Here is a 20027-nt window from a genome sequence, read left to right as displayed (position 1 = left end):
TGCCGCGATTGCTGCACCGTGGTCCTAATGGACCACGGACAACATTACTGCAACATTTCTCGGTGGCCGAGCGTTCGGCTGAGCGCCCGACTGCCGGCATGTGACAGCTCTCAGCTGAGCGCTCGGCCGCCGGCATGTCAGGGCGCTCAGCTGGGCGCTCGGCCGGTACTGTAAAGAAGAAGAAGAAAAAAAAAATAAATAACGCTTTCCATTTACTATGTCTTACTTTCGGGGTACGACTTACATTAGCTGACCCCCCCCCCCCCCAAAACCCCCACTACGTCTTACTATCGGGGGTGTCTTACTATCGGGGAAACACGGTATATATAGAATTTATTATACATATGTGCATATATATATATATATATAATGTGTGTGTATAGATAGATAGAGATAGATAGTGATATAGATAGAGAGAGATAGATAGATGGACATACGTAAGTAATTTTTCCGACACACAGAACACTGTAAAAACAAAAATTTCACAACAGGGAGAAGAAAAAAAAAAAAGCAGCATGTGGGAGGAAGCCACAACCAACAAAATCTGAATTTGCGTATGTTTTGGTGGGTCAATAACAGGTGGTGGTAAAAGGCAAACTGATCCTGCAAAACTATAAGCCCTTGCTCTATTCCCAAAAGAAAGGTGTAAAGACAAAAAAGACGCCTTACTAGTGACTTTCGCACATTGATTTGAGGGTTATTTGCAATGCTGGCCTGAATTGGGAGGTACCCCCACTTATAAGAAGAATGGAGGGGCAGTGCCCTCCTGTGTACTCCTGTACAGCAGCACTTCATAGACATGTCCGGGAATTAGTGTGTTACCGCACCTTATTGGCAGTACCTGCACACGCAGTAAAGGTCTGCATTGCTGCCGCTGCTCTTTTGTACCTGTTCAGTGGTTGAATCCCCACAATCAGTCAGTTCCTGTCCTATTGCACATTGATGGTATATCTTAAAGGGGTTGTCCAGTCTGACTATGACTATTTCAAAAGATAGCTTACTCCTTTAAGAGAAGACTCCAATGTGGCAGGGTCCTCTCTCCTCTGTAACAGTCTATGCTTTGTATTGTTCCTGATTATTGTAGTTGTCCCTATTATGTATACCTTTTTTCACATGTAAAGTGCCATAGAATTATTGGCGCTATAATAATAATAATGTAAAAAAAAAAAAGCAAACATAACCCTTGTAACGAAAAGCACAGATTCTCTTATTTTGTGTGAAGTACTGCGGCATGACACTAGATGGCGGTGTTACTCTCGGGATCAGAGACATCTTGCTTTTTCCCATTCTCAGTGGCGGCCGTGTCCTGCAGCCTGCACAGGTCTGTGACATCCTGAAGGGGGTGATATTGGTGATTTGCTATTTTATGATGCACTACGTGGACTACTCCATGATGTACCACCTGATCCGAGGACAGTCCGTCATCAAGCTCTACATCATTTATAACATGCTGGAGGTAAGACGTTATATGGCGGTGGTCCTGGCTTGCCGTCCTGCCTGATGTGACTTGAGTCATGAAGGATATCTCGCTGGCTCCTGCTCCTGGTCTCACACTAAACATATAGGAGCTGGGTTGATGTCTCCAGTGGTTTTCTAGATGGCCACCACCCTGGCTTTGTATTGGTGACTTGTGTGTCACGGTGCGGCTCCGCAGACTGTGCCCTATTCATTGACTGCTATAATCCATTTTGCTTCTTCCTCCAGGTTGCTGACCGTCTCTTTTCCTCCTTTGGACAAGACATTTTGGATGCTTTGTACTGGACAGCTACAGAACACAAGGAAAGAAAGAGAGCCCACCTGGGGGTCATCCCTCACTTCTTCATGGCCGTCTTGTATGTCTGTATCCTTTGCATAAAGCACCTCTGTGCTGTACCCAAGTGCATTAGGTTATCTGAGTCCCACCATGTGCAAGCTAAACGGGCCCATAGGGCTCTGCTCCTTCTCTCAGCTGATTTACGACCACAGGAAAGTTCAGTTCACATATATATATGGCCTGTGCTCATCCATTTCTAAGAGGCGTTCAGAAAAAAAACATTTATACTACTCCCTTTTGGGATATATGCACACAATATCTTTTTCAGGCAGAATCTGCCTGGAACTTTCCTTGAAAAGTGCTTAATGAAAGTTATAAAAATGGACGTACGCAAAGCAATGTTAAAACGACTTGCTGTGTATACCATATTGTTCGTTTTATAAGATGCACCCCAAATTTAGAGATAAAAGGTAAAATAAAAATGGGGTCAGTCTTGTACTCCAGTGTTGTCTTACCGGAGGCGGGCAGCAGTAGTGGTGAAGCAGGTCACAGGAGGCAGAGGTTGTGCTGGCAGCGTCGGGTCCATGGCGGAAACAGCGGCGGTCAGTGGCGGCAGCAGCGGCGTGTCTGTGGTGTCAGAGGCAGCAGCGGCGGGTCAGTAGTGGAGCAGGCCGGTGCAGTGAGTGTCCGTGGTCCCGGTTCAAATGATGGCACCTGGAGCGGCGCATGCGCAGATGGAGCTCTCATCCAAGGGCTCCATCTGCGCACCTGCTGACTCCCGACACCATCATTTGAACAGGAACACTCACCACACAACCACCGCAGTCCGCACAGCCACCAGCCCGCACGTACTGAGTGCCACCCGCCCACCCACACAGAGAGGCAGCCGGCCTCCAGGACAGAGAGGGAGCTGGCACCGACAGGCACCCAGCCGCCTACATGCAGCCACAGGCACCCGGTCACCGCACAGACAGCCCCCCGGTAAGCTATATTCCTCATTTTCCTCCCACATTTTTGGGAGGAAAAGTGCATCTTAAAATCCCAAAAATACGGTATGTTTGATATTTTTTTTTTTTTTTTTTCTCCTTCTTTAAGCAGTTTTTGTATGGAAGCCACCAATATTTTATATATGTCATAAAAAGACACCAGCAGCAAAGATGGCACAGACAAAGAGCGTTTTCCTGAAGTGTTTTTCGCTTCAAAGAAACAATACTAGTATGCCAGGATGTATAAATATTCAGTGTGCACAGACCTTTAGAATCCGCTCACTGACAGACATTTAGTTCAGGATTTAGCTCCAAAGAATGGAGATAAATACCTTGTAAAAATCCCCGAAAGCCCTGACAATTGTGAATGTCTGCAGTGGACTGGCGCAGCACAAAACGGGAAGGAGGGGCAGAATCAGAGGCGCAGGGGTTTTTACAAGGCATTTAACTCCATTTATTTATTTTTTTTTTTTTAAGCATCTTTTAGAGGGGTTATCCACCCCAGGGCATATTTTGACAAAGTGCTGCAGCTTGCCAAATCCTGGCAGATCGTATACTTGTGGTTGCAAGACAACCACTCGAAACGGCAAGTGTAGGCAAATTCTAACTGTGTGTTTGTTACTCAGTATTAGGCTGAGGCCACAAAAGCATTAGTGCGAGTGCTCGCATGACACTCTGCTCACGATCACAGCATAGCAGGAGCTGAGTGTCATGCGACTGTGGTCTAATCCCTGCGATCAGACCACAGCTGCAGAGGGGAGGGCCGGCGCTGCGGAGGAGACAGATTTATCTCTCAATCTCCCTCGTTGCCGGCTGATGCGAGAATCGCATTGCACTCCACTGTAATACGACATTTCTCTCGCCCCCATAGTCTTGAATGGGCGTGAGTGAAACCGGATCGCATTCTACCCACAGCATGCTGCGATTGTTTTCTTTGCATTCCACTTGCTCTGTATTACTTGCCATGTGTGCTGACCCTTAAGGCCCTGTCACACACAGAGATAAATGTTTGGCAGATCTGTAGTTGCAGTGAAATCATGGACATATTGTTCCATTTGTACACCGCCACAAACCTGGCACTGATTGTCCACAATTTCACTGCAACCACAGATCTGCCGCAGATTTATCTGTGTGTGACAGGGCCTTTAGGGTCGACAAGCTTCAGCAATTGACAAAGGTTTTCTCCTGGGGTTGAACACTTCTTATCCCATTCTCAATGTGCAGGAAAACAAAAGAGTCGGTAAGTCAAGTGAAAATTTAAGTTTTTTTTAAGTTAAAAAAAAAAAAAAAAAAAGAATCCTGATCTAAATATCCTTAATGCCCGTTTCACACGTCAGTGAAAAACACTGACGTTTTTCACTGGCGTGTAAAACATGCACATGTCCCTCCGTGTGCCGTGATTCACGGCACACGTGGGTTGTCTAAGTGCAATCCGGGCTCCGTTCTCCGTGGCCCGTGATTGCACTTAGAGATTAACTCACCTGTGCCCGCTCCCGCTCTCTATGGTGCTGATCGCTCCCGCGGTGCAGCATCCTGCCGGCGCTGACCTCCGCAGCAGCTGCTTCCGGGTCGGCTGTGTCGTGCATCATGAATATGCGCGACAGTAATGAGCCGGCTCAGAAGCAGCAGGCTGCACGGGCTGCAGAGAGCGTCACTGGAACCGGGTGAGTTAAAAATGCTTTTTATTTTAGAAGCACGTGTTTTTCTGGCACGTGTTTCACGGATCACACCACTGCGTGGTCCGTGGGACATCAGTGATGCCAGAAAAAAATGGACATGTCTCCGTGCGGCAATCACTGACACGCGGGTACGCCGCACGGAGACACGTGCAGTGAAAAATCACTGATGTGTGAGCAGACCCATTCATTATAATGGGTCTGCGTATGTCAGTGATTTTGGTACGTTTAAAAAAAAGCACAAACGTCCCAGAATCACTGACGTGTGAAACGGGCCTAAAACAGTAATAATAAAAACTAGTCTCTGTAGCAAGGACAGACCGGGCACACTAAAGGGGTTTTCACCATTATATTACATGAATGTTTGGGTGTGTGTGCACATTGCCGCTGTAGTTCTTTTCCTTATGGCGCTTACCCGCAGTCTTACATGCCATCCTTATATTGGTGCAAGCGACCACCCTGAATGTTGCCTTCAACTCCCACAATAAGTCACTTCTCACCATCATGATGTCTAATAATGTAAGTACTGTCTACAGGTGATGTGTTATTTTTTCTTTTCATGAGACAACACTGAGGATATGACTCTTTGATACAATTTAATCAGTGTGCGGCTTGTATAACAGTGTAAATTTGAAGCCCTCTAAATAACTCAACACCCAGCCATTATTGTCAGTGAATATGGCCAAATTGTGCCCAAAGTGCCAATATTTTGCATGGCCACCATTATTTTCAAGCACTGCCTTAACTCTCTTGGGCATGGAGTTCACTAGAGCTTCACAAAAGCCGCTGGATCCTCTTCCATCCTCCATGAAGGAGGTGGTGGATGTTAGAGACCTTGCACTCCGCCACCTTCTGTTTGAGGATGTCCCACAGATACTCAATAGAGTTTAGGTCTGGAGAGTTTCTTTAGCAAGGCAGTGGTCACCTTTGAGGTGTTTGGGTTCGTCGTCATGTTGGAATACTGCTCTGTTGCCCAGTTTCCGAAGGCAGGGGATCATGCTCTGCTTCAGTATATTACAGTACATGTTGGTATTCATGGTTCCCTCCATAAACTGTAGCTCCCCACAGTCGGCAGCACTGATGCAGCCCCAAACTGACACTCCCACCACCATGCATGACTGTAGGCAGGGCACACTGGTACTCCTCATCTGGCTCCAACCACATACTCTTGTCCATATATAATATATATATATATATATATATACTTATTTGTAGGTCACGTGCTCAGCAGTGGAGATAGCTGCACATGCTCAGCCACCACTCTATTGGCAGTGCCTGGGGAGGGGCAGACTTTTGTGCTATTTTCTCTTAATACGCCATAATTGTCTGAGATGAAAATCCTGAGCCCCTACTTTATTTAGTGGCCACCGTTTACTGGTGCGTGTAGCTTATGTTACATCCTAAAGGGGTTGTCATATCTTAGTCCTGTCCGATATTTCTACAGGATATTCCTTATGACTATGGCTCCCGCCTTATGGCACTTTGATGTATAGAGCGGACTTGAATCGAAGCTGCCACAGGCAGATGATTTTTTTTTTTTATGTATTTATTGGCTAGTTGACTCGCTTCCATCTCTCTATTGAAACTTATGGAAATTGTGCCAAGAGACGAGAACTGCAGCCTCCCTTATCTTGTAGCCCTAAAATGCAGTCATGTCTGCTTTTAGTTTTCAATAATGGAGCAGGGATCACGGGACTAGCATTACGCTGATCGGGAACCTGCACCTATTCGTCATAATACATCAGTCAGATACTTAGTTAAATTGATCATTTTAAAGGGGCTGACCAATACAAATAAGCCATCACCTACTGATGGATCAGTACTATCTAATTGATCAGTGGGACCCGTACTAACCTGCAGAACTGGGAAAATAAACCCCACATAATTGATCAGCAGGTTGGTATCTTGACCACTACTCCATTCATTCTCTGTAAGGCCCTTGGTCAAAAGTTTAGCACTCGGCAGCTCTATAGGGATTGGATGATACTGCACATTCAGCCGATTGGTGCTGGTCTCAACAGTCGGACCCTACCAAACCTGCGTGTAGATGAGAACTTGGTTTCACCAGACAATCCTTTTATTTGCTAATAATGTGGACCTCTTTGGGGATGGAGGGCAGTGGGGTTACATCTGTCCTCAATTTGTCTATTTGCTTCTCAGTTTGTGGAAATAAAAGGGAGCGTCTTCAAGAAGTTCGAGAAGAACAATCTGTTCCAGATGTCCAACAGCGGTACGTTTGCCTGTCTTCTGCTTTGGCAGGGATTTCATGGGAACCTCAGATATTTGGAAGGACAGTGGATTTTTTTTTTATTACTTTGGCAGTGTATCCACTAATTCACATCAGTTCTGTTGTTTTGTCTGAAGGTGAACACAATGACCTATGTCTTTCTTTTTCGCTCCTAATTGGGAGACCCAGACAGTGGGTGTATAGCTACTGCCTCTGGAGGCCGCACAAAGAACTACACTTAAAAGTGTAAGGCCCCTCCCCTTCTGGCTATACACCCTCCCGTAGGAGTACAGATTCCTCAGTTTTAGCTTTGTGCGCAAGGAGGTCAGACACGCACGCATAGCTCCATTGTTTTTAGTCAGCAGCAGCTGCTGACTATGTCGGATGGAAGAAAAGAGGGTCTATACAGACTCCCAGCATGCTCCCTTCTCACCCCACTTATGTCGGAGGTGTTTGTAAGGTTGAGGTACCCATTGCGGGTACGGCGGCAGGAGCCCACATGCTGATTCCTTCCCCATCCCTTTTTACAGGGCTCTGGGTGAAGTGGGATTTACCGGTCTCCAGGCACAGAGACCGTGCTCCATCTACAGCCCCTGGAGAAGATGCTGGATGGAGCGGAGTACATCAGGGACATGGCCCTGCTTCCTCAAGGTACTCTGTGTCCCCGTGTATCTGGCGCTCACACCGCAGCATGCTGGGTGTTGTAGTGCGCCGGGGGACATCAGCGCTGCGGCGCCTGTGCCATGGCCTCATTCAGCTTTGCTGAAGCAGGCACATTTATGGGAATAGGCCGCGCCGGCCGCTGGGACTGCGGCGCGGCTGGCACTTGTAGTGCGCCGGGGACTTCAGCGCGGCCTGCGCTTTTACGGCGGCCGCGCTGATAACTACAGTCCCCGGCTTTTGCGGCCTGCTTCCTTTCGTTCCCGCCCCCACACCTGCCAGTCAGGAGAGGGGCGGGACGCTGCCCACGTCTAGAACTCGGTCGCGCCGGCCGCTCGAACAGCGGCGCGGCTGGCACTTGCGGTGCGCCGGGGACTTCAGCGCGGCCCGCGCTTTTACGGCGGCCGCGCTGATAACTCGAGTCCCCGGCTTTTGCGGCCTGCTTTCGTTCGTTCCCGCCCACAGACCTGCCAGTCAGGAGAGGGGCGGGACGCTGGCCAGTGCATCAGCGCTGAGGGCTGGAGTCGTTTTTACATACTCCAGCCCTCACAGTCAGCACAGAGGGGACACTGTTCCCGCACTTTTGTTTGGGAACTCCCACGGACCGCCCCTCTCCACAGAAGCCGGCAGCCATTCTTGCTGACACGCTGAGCTGCAGAGGGGAGCCGGGGAGACCCAGACAAGGCATTCTGCAGCCTCTTACCCGCTGTTCAGCGGGCGGTAAGCAGCCCTCAGGGCTCACCCCCTCTTGTGCTCGTAGTATTCTTAGTATTTTGTTGCTACAAATACTTGGTATTACATAGCGCTGGTCGCCCTTTGGCTATAGACTCTCTCACATGCAGAGAGCCAGCAGCATGTCGCCCGTAAAACGCAAGGGTGCCAAGGCACAGACATTGTATGCTTCCTGCACCGCATGTGGGACTTTTCTACCGGCAGGCTCCACGGACCCCCATTGTGTGCAGTGCTCGGCCCCTGCGGCGCTTGCACAGTCGGGACCTCTGCTGGACGTGTCCCAGGGTGTACCACCTGTGAATGCTGTCCAGGTGACAGGAACTGAGTTTGCAGCTTTTGCTGACAGAATGTCTCTCACTATGTCACAAATTCTTGACACATTGCGAGCTAGGCCTGTACTTCAGACCACGGACACTGTGCATGTATTGCCCCCTGGTCCCCCTCAGCTCCTAGCTCCGGGACGGGCATCTACACCTCAGGGTGAAGACTCTGACTCGGACGATGGCCCCGGGCAGCCTAAGCGGGCTCGTTATGACGGGCCTTCACATTCATCTCAATGGTCTGGATCCCAGCGGGATGAATCTATGGGTGATGAGGCGGACTTAACTGATCAGGATTCTGATCCTGGGACCGCTCTCAATCTAGATACACCAGATGGTGACGCAATAGTTAATGATCTTATATTTAACATCAATAAGATGTTGAATATTTCCCCACCAGCTCCTCCTGTAGAGGAGTCAGCTTCGCAGCACGAGAGAATCCATTTCAGATACCCTAAGCGTACATTAAGCACTTTTCTGGACCACGCTGACTTCAGAGACGCAATCCAGAAACCCCACGCTTATCCTGAAAGGCGTTTTCCTAAACGACTTAAAGATACACGCTACCCTTTTCCCTCTGAAGTGGTCAAGGGTTGGACCCAGTGTCCAAAAGTGGATCCTCCAATTTCCAGGCTTGCAGCCAGATCCTTGGTTGCTGTTGAAGATGGAGCGGCACTTAAAGATGCCACTGACAGGCAGATGGAGCTCTGGCTGAAATCCATCTATGAAGCGATTGGAGCGTCATTAGCGCCTTCTTTTGCGGCCGTATGGGCACTCCAAGCTATCACGGCCGGGCTTGCGCGAGTCGACTCAGTCACACGTGCATTTGCCCCGCAGGTAGCACCATTGACCTCGCAAATGGCGGCATTCGCGTCGTACGCGATTAATGCTGTTCTTGACGCTACAAGCCGCACGGCAGTGGCGTCAGCCAACTCAGTTGTTTTGCGTAGGGCTCTGTGGTTGAGACATTGGAAAGCAGATTCTCATTCCAAGAAGTGCTTAACCAATTTGCCTTTTTCTCGTGACCGATTGTTTGGAGAGCGTTTGGATGAAATCATCAAACACTCCAAGGGTAAGGACTCTTCCTTACCGCAACACAGACAAAACAAGCCCCAACAGAGGAGGGGTCAGTCTGGTTATCGGTCCTTTCGAGGACAGGGCAGGTCCCAATTCGCCTCGTCAAAAAAGACTCAAAAGGACCAGAGACGTTCAAATTCTTGGAGGTCTCAGTCACGCCCAAAAAGACCAGCCGGAGGAACCGTTGCCAAAACGACGTCCTCCTGACTTGCGGTCTCCGATGCCCACACCCGCGGTCGGTGGGAGGCTGTCCCACTTTGGCGACATTTGGCTAGCAAATGTCAAAGACCGTTGGGTGAGAGATATTCTATCTCACGGGTACAGGATAGAGTTCGGTTCTCGTCCGCCAACTCGTTTCTTCAGAACTTCTCCACCACCAGACCGAGCCGATGCTCTGTTGCAGGCGGTGGCCGCTCTAAAGGCGGAAGGAGTGGTGACCTCCGTCCCTCTTCAGGAACAGGGTCACGGTTTTTACTCCAATCTGTTTGTGGTCCCAAAAAAGGACGGATCGTATCGTCCCGTCCTGGATCTGAAGTTGCTCAACAGACACGTAAAAGTCAGGAGGTTCCGGATGGAATCCCTACGCTCCGTCATAGCCTCAATGTCTCAGGGAGATTTTCTAGCATCAATAGACATCAAAGATGCGTATCTCCACGTGCCGATTGCACCAGAGCATCAGCGTTTCCTACGTTTCGTCATACACGACGAGCACCTACAGTTCGTAGCGTTACCCTTCGGTCTGGCAACAGCCCCCCGGGTCTTCACCAAAGTCATGGCAGCAGTAGTAGCTGTTCTGCACTCGCAGGGTCACTCGGTCATCCCGTACCTAGACGACCTGCTTATAAAGGCATCCTCTCAAGAAGCATGCCAACACAGTCTGAAGGTGGCGCTAGACACTCTCCAGACTTTCGGGTGGATTATCAACTTTCCAAAGTCTCATCTAACCCCGACCCAATCTCTGACTTATCTTGGCATGGAGTTTCATACTCTATCAGCGATAGTGAGGCTTCCACTGGACAAGCAGTGCTCGCTACGGACTGGAGTGCAATCTCTCCTTCAGAGCCAGTCGCACTCACTGAGGCGCCTCATGCATTTCCTAGGAAAGATGGTAGCAGCAATGGAGGCAGTCCCGTTCGCGCAGTTTCATCTGCGCCCTCTCCAATGGGACATTCTGCGCCAATGGGATGGGAAATCGACGTCCCTCGACAGGACTGTCTCCCTCTCTCAGACTGCCAAGGATTCTCTACGTTGGTGGCTTCTCCCCAACTCATTGTCACAGGGAAAGTCGTTCCTTCCCCCGTCCTGGGCAGTGGTCACGACAGATGCGAGCCTATCAGGGTGGGGAGCGGTGTTTCTCCACCACAGGGCTCAGGGGACGTGGACTCAGGAAGAGTCCACCTTGCAGATCAATGTTCTGGAAATCAGAGCAATCTATCTTGCCCTGCGAGCCTTCCAACAATGGCTGGAAGGCAAGCAGATTCGGATTCAGTCGGACAATTCCACGGCGGTGGCGTACATCAACCACCAAGGGGGAACACGCAGTCGCCAAGCTTTTCAAGAAGTCCAGCGGATTTTGACGTGGGTGGAAAGCAAAGCGTCCACCATATCTGCAGTTCACATCCCAGGCGTGGAAAACTGGGAAGCAGACTTTCTCAGTCGCCAGGGCATGGACGCAGGAGAATGGTCCCTTCACCCGGACGTGTTTCAACAGATCTGTTGCCGCTGGGGGTCGCCGGACGTCGATCTGATGGCGTCACGGCACAACAACAAGGTCCCAGTTTTCATGGCACGGTCTCACGATCACCGAGCGCTGGCGGCAGACGCCTTGGTTCAGGATTGGTCGCAATTCCGACTCCCCTATGTGTTCCCACCTCTAGCATTGTTACCCAGAGTTCTCCGGAAAATCAAGTCCGACTGCCAGCGAGCCATACTCGTCGCTCCAAATTGGCCAAGAAGGTCGTGGTACCCGGATCTGTGGCATCTCACGGTAGGCCAACCGTGGGCACTACCAGACCGTCCAGATCTGCTGTCTCAAGGGCCGTTTTTCCATCTGAATTCTGCGGCCCTGAACCTGACTGTGTGGCCATTGAGTCCTGGATCCTAGCGGCCTCAGGTTTATCTCAGGGAGTTGTTGCCACAATGAGACAGGCTAGAAAACCATCCTCAGCTAAGATCTATCACAGGACGTGGAAGATATTCTTAGCGTGGTGCTTGGCTCAAGGGTTTTCTCCCTGGCCATTTGCATTGCCAATTTTTCTTTCCTTCCTGCAGTCTGGGTTGGAAAAAGGTTTGTCCCTTAGCTCGCTTAAGGGTCAAGTCTCCGCGTTATCCGTATTCTTTCAGAAGCGCTTGGCACAGCTTTCTAAAGTACGCACGTTTCTCCAAGGAGTTTGTCATATCGTTCCTCCTTACAGACGGCCATTGGAACCCTGGGATCTGAACAAGGTTCTCCTTGCTCTTCAAAAGCCGCCTTTCGAGCCTTTGAAAGAGGTTCCCCTTTCTCGGCTTTCACAAAAGGTAGTTTTTCTTGTAGCGGTCACGTCTCTTCGAAGAGTGTCCGAGCTGGCGGCGTTATCTTGCAAATCTCCCTTCCTGGTATTTCACCAAGACAAGGTAGTACTGCGTCCAATTCCAGAGTTTTCTCCCAAGGTGGTTTCTTCCTTTCATCTCAATCAGGATATCACTTTGCCATCTTTGTGTCCGCATCCAGTTCACCAATTTGAAAAGGGTTTACATCTGTTGGACCTGGTGAGAGCACTCAGGATTTACATTTCTCGCACGGCGCCTCTACGCCGTTCGGATGCGCTCTTTGTCCTAGTCGCTGGTCAGCATAAGGGATCGCAAGCTTCCAAATCCACCCTGGCGCGGTGGATCAAGGAACCAATTCTTCACACATACCGTTCTGCTGGGCTTCAGATTCCATCTGGACTGAAGGCCCATTCTACCAGAGCCGTTGGTGCGTCCTGGGCGTTGAGGCATCAGGCTACGGCTCAGCAAGTGTGCCAGGCGGCTACCTGGTCGAGTCTGCACACGTTTACCAAACACTATCAAGTGCATACCTACGCTTCGGCAGACGCCAGCCTAGGTAGACAGGTCCTTCAGGCGGCGGTGGCCCACCTGTAGGAAGAGGCTGTATGACAGCCCGTTCATGTGGTATCTTTTTACCCACCCAGGGACTGCTTTTGGACGTCCCACTGTCTGGGTCTCCCAATTAGGAGCGAAAAAGAAGAAGGGAATTTTGTTTACTTACCGTAAATTCCTTTTCTTCTAGCTCCAATTGGGAGACCCAGCACCCGCCCTATCTGTTTTTAGGGTTTCGTTTTTTCGGGTGCACATGTTGTTCACGTTGTTTCTTAAGTTCTCCGATCTAGTTATCGGATTGAATTTGTTTTTTAAACTGTTATTGGCTTTCCTCCTTCTTGCTTTGGTACTAAAACTGAGGAATCTGTACTCCTACGGGAGGGTGTATAGCCAGAAGGGGAGGGGCCTTACACTTTTAAGTGTAGTTCTTTGTGCGGCCTCCAGAGGCAGTAGCTATACACCCACTGTCTGGGTCTCCCAATTGGAGCTAGAAGAAAAGGAATTTACGGTAAGTAAACAAAATTCCCTTCTTTCCTCATCTAAGGGATGGTCCTGGGCAGTAGGACATCATAGTGTAGTCCTCATCTCAAGGGGAGAACCCGGGAATAAACAAAACTTCGCTCTCACATTCAGTCCAGCCGTGTATTACATGTTCAGCCAGGCATTGGTGGTTCCTGTAGTTAAAGGACGGGGGTTTAGTGGGTGGTCTGCAGTGAATGGAGCTGTGCTGACCAGTACTGGCAGCATCTGCTCATATCGTACTAGTGGGGACTGGAACATGGCTACATCAGGCGACCGGAGCTGTGCTGGCGGTTGGTGCAATGTGCAAGCCAGGCAAGCTCGAATGATAATGAAGTCTTCCATGATCATTTGGAAGAAGTACGCCCCATGCTTGGTTAAGTGCCATGACTGTTCGTAAAGACCCAGTCTACTGCTCATATCTGGGAACTGCCTGGTCTTCTGGTCTTACAATTTGCTTTTTAACTCTTCACTGTTTATTGCAGATATCAAAGAGAGATTCACAAATTATGTGCTACTACTGATCGTATGCCTGAGGAACATGGAGCAGTTCTCCTGGAATCCAGGTCTGTACTTCATAGTTATTTTATATATTCTATGCATGTACAGTGTATAGCATGGTCAATGGTGGGGGTTGCACAGTTTGCACAACCAGTTTTAATTTGTCCTTCCCATAAGATGGACTATATTGCAGTAGGTCGTATGGTGGAGTGTATATTGCCAAAGCTAGACAGAGCTGGTGGGGTCCCGTATATGTAGTGCCAATCTTCTTTATGTCCTACAGTACCGTGCTACAGTTTTAGGTACCTGTAAAAAAAAAAAAAAAAATTGTGCAATGTAAGAATGCTTTAAAGTTACCAATTAAAATGCAAAATGAATGATGCCATTAATTCTGATTACATTACCAGCCCCATTTGCTGAAACTTGCAGTGCTTCTCCAGTGAAATGCACTATAGCCTGCAGACACTCGTTATTGTGGTCTCTCCAGACCTCCGGAGACCAAACACTTATCTGTTACAGCCAGATATTTCACATTTTGACTCATCAGTCCAGAGCACCTGCTGCCATTTTTTTCTGCACCCAGATTCCTATATTTTTGTGTACAGTTGAGTTGCTTGGCCGCCTTACCATTTGGAAGATATGGTGTTTTTTGGCAGTAATTCTCCTTTGAAGGACACTACTGGCAAAACTTTCAAATAGTAGTATAAGGGTGCAGCTGGGTCCCACTTGGTGCTCCCAATTCTGAGCTGATGGCACTGCTGGACATCTTCCAATATTGAAGGGAATGTAACACGATTTGTCTTTCATCTTCTGCACCAAGTTTCCGACCACTGTCTCTACAGTCCTTAACATTGTCCATTTCTTGGTGCTTCTTCAAACCTAACCAGCACAATATGAAACCCCAGGCAGATTTGAACTCTTTGCCTGCTAGAGACCTTGCTGTTGCAGTATAACTACCTTGCATCTTGTTGCTGTGTTCAGTCTTTCCATACCAGTCATTGGTGACCTGGAACGTTCTTCCACAATATTGCCTTTGGCTGTTCCTCGCCCAGTTTTAAACCTCCTACGTAGATGTTTCTGTTTCAGTTATTAGCTATATTTCATCCTACACATGAAAATAATGATCACTATCACCTATTTGGTATAATCAGTTACTCATATACCTGACTACAATCCTACACGTTCCCTGACTTTGTGCAGGTGTACGTTGAAGAATTGATGCTCTCTTGAAGGCAAAGGGCGATCATCCCAAATATTGATGTGGTTTAGATGCCCCTCTTGTTTATTCACTTTATTTCTTCGGCGCTCCATTGGGAGACCCAGACGATTGGGTGTATAGCTACTGCCTCCGGAGGCCACACAAAGTATTACACTAAAAAGTGTAAGGCCCCTCCCCTTCTGCATATACACCCCCCGTGGGATCACGGGCTGCTTCAGTTTTATGCTTTGTGCGAAGGAGGTCAGACATCCACGCATAGCTCCACTGTTTTTAGTCAGCAGCAGCTGCTGACTATGTCGGATGGAAGAAAAGAGGGCCCATACTAGGGCCCCCAGCATGCTCCCTTCGCACCCCACTTTTGTCGGCGGTGTTTGTTAAGGTTGAGGTACCCATTGCGGGTACGGAGGCTGGAGCCCACATGCTGTTTTCCTTCCCCATCCCCCCTCGGGGCTCTGGGTGAAGTGGGATCTTACCGGTCTCCAGGCACTGAGACCGAGCTCCATCCACAGACCCGGAGAACCTGCTGGATATGGAGCTGGGTATCGTCAGGGACAGGGCCCTGCTATATTAAGGTACTCTGTGTCCCCGTACACATCGCGCACACACACACCAGCATTGCTGGGAGTGCTAGTGCGCCGGGGACAACAGCGCGGAGCGCTTGTGCTATTATTCACTGCAGCTTAGCTGAGTGAATTTATGTGTTAGAAACTGCCGCGCCGGCCGCTGCGGGGTGTTTTACACTGTGGCGCGGCTGGGACTTGTGGTGCGCCGGGGACTTCCGCGCTGGCCGTGCACATAGGACGGCCGCGCTTATTACTCGAGTCCCCGGCTTTGCGGCCTAGTTTTCGCTTCGTTCCCGCCCCCAGCCCTGCCAGTCAGGGGAGGGGCGGGACGCTGTACAGAAAGTCAGCGCCGAGAGCTGGAGTCTGCTTTGCATTCTCCAGCCCCCTTCACTGGACACAGTGGGACGCCAGTTTCCCGCTCTTGTCTGGGGCACGCCCACGGCCCGCCCCTCTTCACAAGACGCCGGCAGCCATTCCTGCACGAGTCTGGGCTGGAGAAGGGAGACAAGCTCTGGGCAACCAGTCACAGGATTCGGGCGACCACACACCCGCCTTTGTGCGGGCGGTAAGCAGCACCTGAAGTGCTGACCCCACTAATGCCATTTGTACTTTATGCCTAGATGGCTAGACTACAGCAGCAAAAAGCAAGGGTGCTAAGGCACAGGCTTTCTATGCTGCTTGTACTGCATGTGCTGAAGTGTTCATTTGTACTTTCTGCTTGTATGCTATACATTGCACTGTACGGTCGCTATTCTTGGCTAATGCTTCTAGATGGCTAGACAACAGCAGCAAAAAAGAAAGAGTGCCAAGGCACAGGCTTTCTATGCTGCTTGTACTGCATGTGATACTGTTCCACACGGCAGGTTCCACTGTCCCCATTGTGTGCAATGCTCCCCTGTAGCACTTGGTCAGCCGGGGGTCTCTGCTAGAAGTGGCCAAAGGAACCACCTGTGAACCCTGTCCAGGGACAGGGACGGAGTTGCAGTTTCGGCTGATAGATTGTCTGTGACTGTGACTAACATCTTAGAGACTTTGCAGTCCAGACGGACCATGGGCAATGTTGATACAATGCTCCCTGGCCGCCCTCATTTGGAACAAATCAATGCTCCGGGGGGGGGTCCCATGCATCCCAGGGCGCAGGCTCTGACACGGACGACAGTCCCAGACAGTCTAAGCGAGCTCGCTGGGAGCGGCACTCGGCTTCATCACTGGTTAGGGTCCCAGCAGGACTCTCTGTATGATGAGGCAGACGTAGCTGATCAGGACTCTGATCCTGAGACCGCTCTCAATCCGGATACTCCGGATGGTGACGCCATAGTGAATGATCTCCTAGCGTCCATCAAGGGAATGTTGGATATTTCTCCCTCAGCTCCTCCGGTGGAGGAGTCAGCTTCACAGCAGGAGAAATCCCTTTTCAGTATCTCAAGCGTATTTTGAGTACTTTTCTGGCCACTCTGACTTCAGAGAAGCAATCCGGAAACACCACACTTATCCAGATAAGCGTTCTCCAATCGTATTAAGGATACACGTTATCCTTTTTTCTCCCTGACGTGGTCAAGCGCTGGACACAGTGTCCAAAGATGGATCCCCCAATCTCCAGGCTTGCGGCTAGATCCATAGTTGCAGTGGAAGATGGGACTTCACTTAAAGATGCCATGGACAGACAGATGGTCCTCTGGTTGAACTCTGTCTATGAAGCTATCGGCGTGTCGGTTGCTCCGGCATTCGCAGCCGTATGGGCATTCCAAGCTATTTCAGCTGGTCTTGCGCACGTGGACACTGTCACATGTACATCTGTGCCGCAGATGGCGTCCTTAACCTCGCAATGTCTGCATTGCGACTTACGCTATTAATGCTGTCCTGCACTACGAGCCGTACGTCAGTGGCGTCCGCCGACTCCGTGGTTTTACGCTGAGCCTTGTGGTTGAGGAAATGGACAGCAGATTCTGCTTCCAAAAAAGTGCTTAACCAGTTTGCCATTATCTGGTGACAGACTGTTTGGTGAGCGATTGGATGAAATCATTAAACAGTCCAAGGGTAAGGACTCTTCCTTATACCAGCCCAGATCAAACAACACAACAGAGGAAGGGACAGTCGAGGTTTCGGTCCTTCCCAGGCTCGGGCAGGTCCCAATTGTCCTCGTCCAAAAGGACTCAAAAGGCTCAGAGAGGCGCAGATTCCTGACAGGCTCAATCACGCCCAAGGAAGGCAGCCGGAGGAACCGCTACCAAGGCGGTTTCCTCATGATGTTCAGCCCTCTCTCTCCGCATCCGCGGTCGGTGGCAGACTCTCCCGCTTTGGCGACATTTAGCTGCCACAGGTGAAAGACCGGTGGGTGAGAGACATTTTGTCTCACGTGTACAGGATAGAGTTCTGTTCTCGTCCTCCGACTAGATCTTCAGAACTTCCTCACCTCCCGACCGAGCCGATGCTCTTCTGCAGGCAGAAGGAGTGGTAATCCCTGTTCCTCCTCAGGAACATGATACGGTTTTTACTCCAATCTGGTTGTGGTACCAAAAGACGACGGCTTTTTCCGTTCCGTTTTGGACCTAAACCTGCTCAACAAGCACTTGAAAACCAGGCGGTTCCGGATGAAATCCCTCCGCTCCGTCATTGCCTCAATGTCTCAAGGAGATTTCCTAGCGTCAATAGACATCAGGATGCTTATCTCCACGTGCCGATTGATCCAGAGCACCGGTGTTGGCTACGTTTCGTTATTGAAGACGAGCATCTTCAGTTCGTAGCCCTGCCCTTCGGTCTGGCGACAGCCCCACGGCTTTTCACCAGTTCATGGCAGCAGTGGGAGTAGTCCTGCACTCTCAGGGTCACTCTGTGATCCCTTACTTGGACGATCTACTTGTCAAGGCACCCTCTCAAGAGGCATGCCAACACAGCCTGAACGTGGCGCTGGAGACTCTCCAGAGTTTCGGGTGGATCATAAACTTTTCAAAGTTAAATCTGACACCGACCCAATCGCTGACATATCTTGGCATGGAGCTTCACACTCTCTCAGCGATAGTGCAGCTCACGCTGAACATACAGCGTTCACTACTGACGGGGGTGCAGTCTCTCCTTCAAGGCCAGTCACACCCCTTAAGACGCCTCATGCAGAGGCAGTCCCTTTCGCGCAGTTTCATCTGCGTCCACTTCTATAGGACATTCTTCGCCAATGGGATGGGAAGTCGACGTCCCTAGACAGGAACGTACCCCTTTCTCAGACGGGCAAGGACTCTCTTCAGAGGAGTCCACCCTTCAGATCAATGTTCTGGAAATCTGGGCAGGGTATCTTGTCCTGCAAACCTTCCAGCAGAGGCTGGAAGGCAAACAGATCCGAATTCAGTCGGACAATTTCGCAGCGGTGGCATACATCAACCACCAAGACGGAACACGCAGTCGGCAAGCCTCCCAGGAAGTCCGGCGGATTCTGATGTGGGTGGAAGACAGAGCATACACCATATCCGCAGTTCACATCCCGGGCGTAGAAAACTGGGAAGCAGACTTCCTCAGTCGCCAGGGCATGGACGCAGGGGAATGGTCTCTGCACCCGGACGGGTTTCAAGAAATCTGTAGCCGCTGGGGGAGGCCGGACGTCGACCTACTGGCGTCTCGGCACAACAACAAGGGCCCGATTTTCATGGCGCGGTCTCACGATCAAAGAGCTCTGGCGGCAGGCGCCTTAGTTCAGGATTGGTCGCAGTTCCAGCTACCCTATGTGTTTCCCTCTCTGGCACTGTTGCCCAGAGGGCTACGCAAGATCAGCTCCGATTGCCGCCGCGCCATCCTCGTCGCCCCAGACTGGCCGAGGAGGTCGTGGTACCTGCATCTGTGGCATCTCACGGTCGGCCGACCGTGGGCACTACCAGACCGGCCAGACTTACTGTCCCAAGGGCCGTTTTTTCCATCTGAATTCTACAGCCCTGAACCTGACTGTGTGGCCATTGAGTCCTGGATCCTAGCGTCTTCAGGATTATCTCAAGACGTCATTGTCACCATGAGACGGGCTAGGAAGCCGACGTCTGCCAAGATCTACCACAAGACGTGGAAGATATTCTTATCTTAGGGCTCTGCTCAGGGAGTGTCTCCCTGGACATTTGCATTGCCTACTTTTCCTTCCTTCCTGCAATCTGGTTTGGGAAAAGGTTTGTCGCTCGGCTCCCTTAACGGACGAGTCCCAGCGCTGTCTGTGTTCTTTCAGAAGCGCATAGTACGACTTCCTCAGGTACGCACGTTCCTGCAGGGGGTTTGTCACATTGTCCCTCCGTACAAGAGGCCGTTAGACCCATGGGATCTGAACAGGGTACTAATTGCTCTCCAGGAGCCGCCCTTTGAGCCTCTGAGGGATGTTTCACTTTCTCGACTTTCACAGAAAGTGGCCTTTTTGGTAGCGGTCACGTCTCTTCAGAGAGTGTCCGAGCTAGCAGCGCGGTCATCCAAAGCTCCCTTCCTGGTGTTTCACCAAGACAAGGTAGTGCTGCGCCTGATTCCGGGGTTTCTCCCTAAGGTGGTATCCCCCTTTTCATCTCAGTCAGGATATCTCCTTACCTTCCTTTTGTCCTCATCCAGTTCATCGATATGAATTGGATTTGCATTTGTTGGATCTGATGAGAGCGCTCAGAATCTACATTTCCCGCACGGCGCCCCTGCGCCGCTCGGATGCACTCTTTGTACTTGTCGCTGGTCAGCGCAAAGGGTCGCAGGCTTCCAAATCCACCC

At 50.3% G+C, this 20027-nt stretch overlaps 1 protein-coding gene across 1 annotated transcript in view; it reads left to right on the top strand.

The window, feature by feature from the left end:
• The window catches only part of TAPT1 (transmembrane anterior posterior transformation 1), a 156354-nt gene that overhangs the window by 95440 nt on the left and 40887 nt on the right, over nucleotides 1–20027 (top strand). The window contains exons 7-11 of the mRNA XM_075333129.1: nucleotides 1294–1456; nucleotides 1705–1840; nucleotides 4837–4934; nucleotides 6576–6645; nucleotides 13517–13597. Coding sequence (XP_075189244.1) covers nucleotides 1294–1456; nucleotides 1705–1840; nucleotides 4837–4934; nucleotides 6576–6645; nucleotides 13517–13597 — 548 coding nt within the window. The remainder of the gene's footprint in view (nucleotides 1–1293; nucleotides 1457–1704; nucleotides 1841–4836; nucleotides 4935–6575; nucleotides 6646–13516; nucleotides 13598–20027) is intronic.

This window comes from Anomaloglossus baeobatrachus, chromosome 1 (genome assembly GCF_048569485.1).
Source record: "Anomaloglossus baeobatrachus isolate aAnoBae1 chromosome 1, aAnoBae1.hap1, whole genome shotgun sequence".
Lineage (NCBI taxonomy): Eukaryota > Metazoa > Chordata > Amphibia > Anura > Aromobatidae > Anomaloglossus > Anomaloglossus baeobatrachus.
Note: the sequence above shows the minus strand (reverse complement) of the source record. Positions and strands in the feature narration are given on the sequence as shown.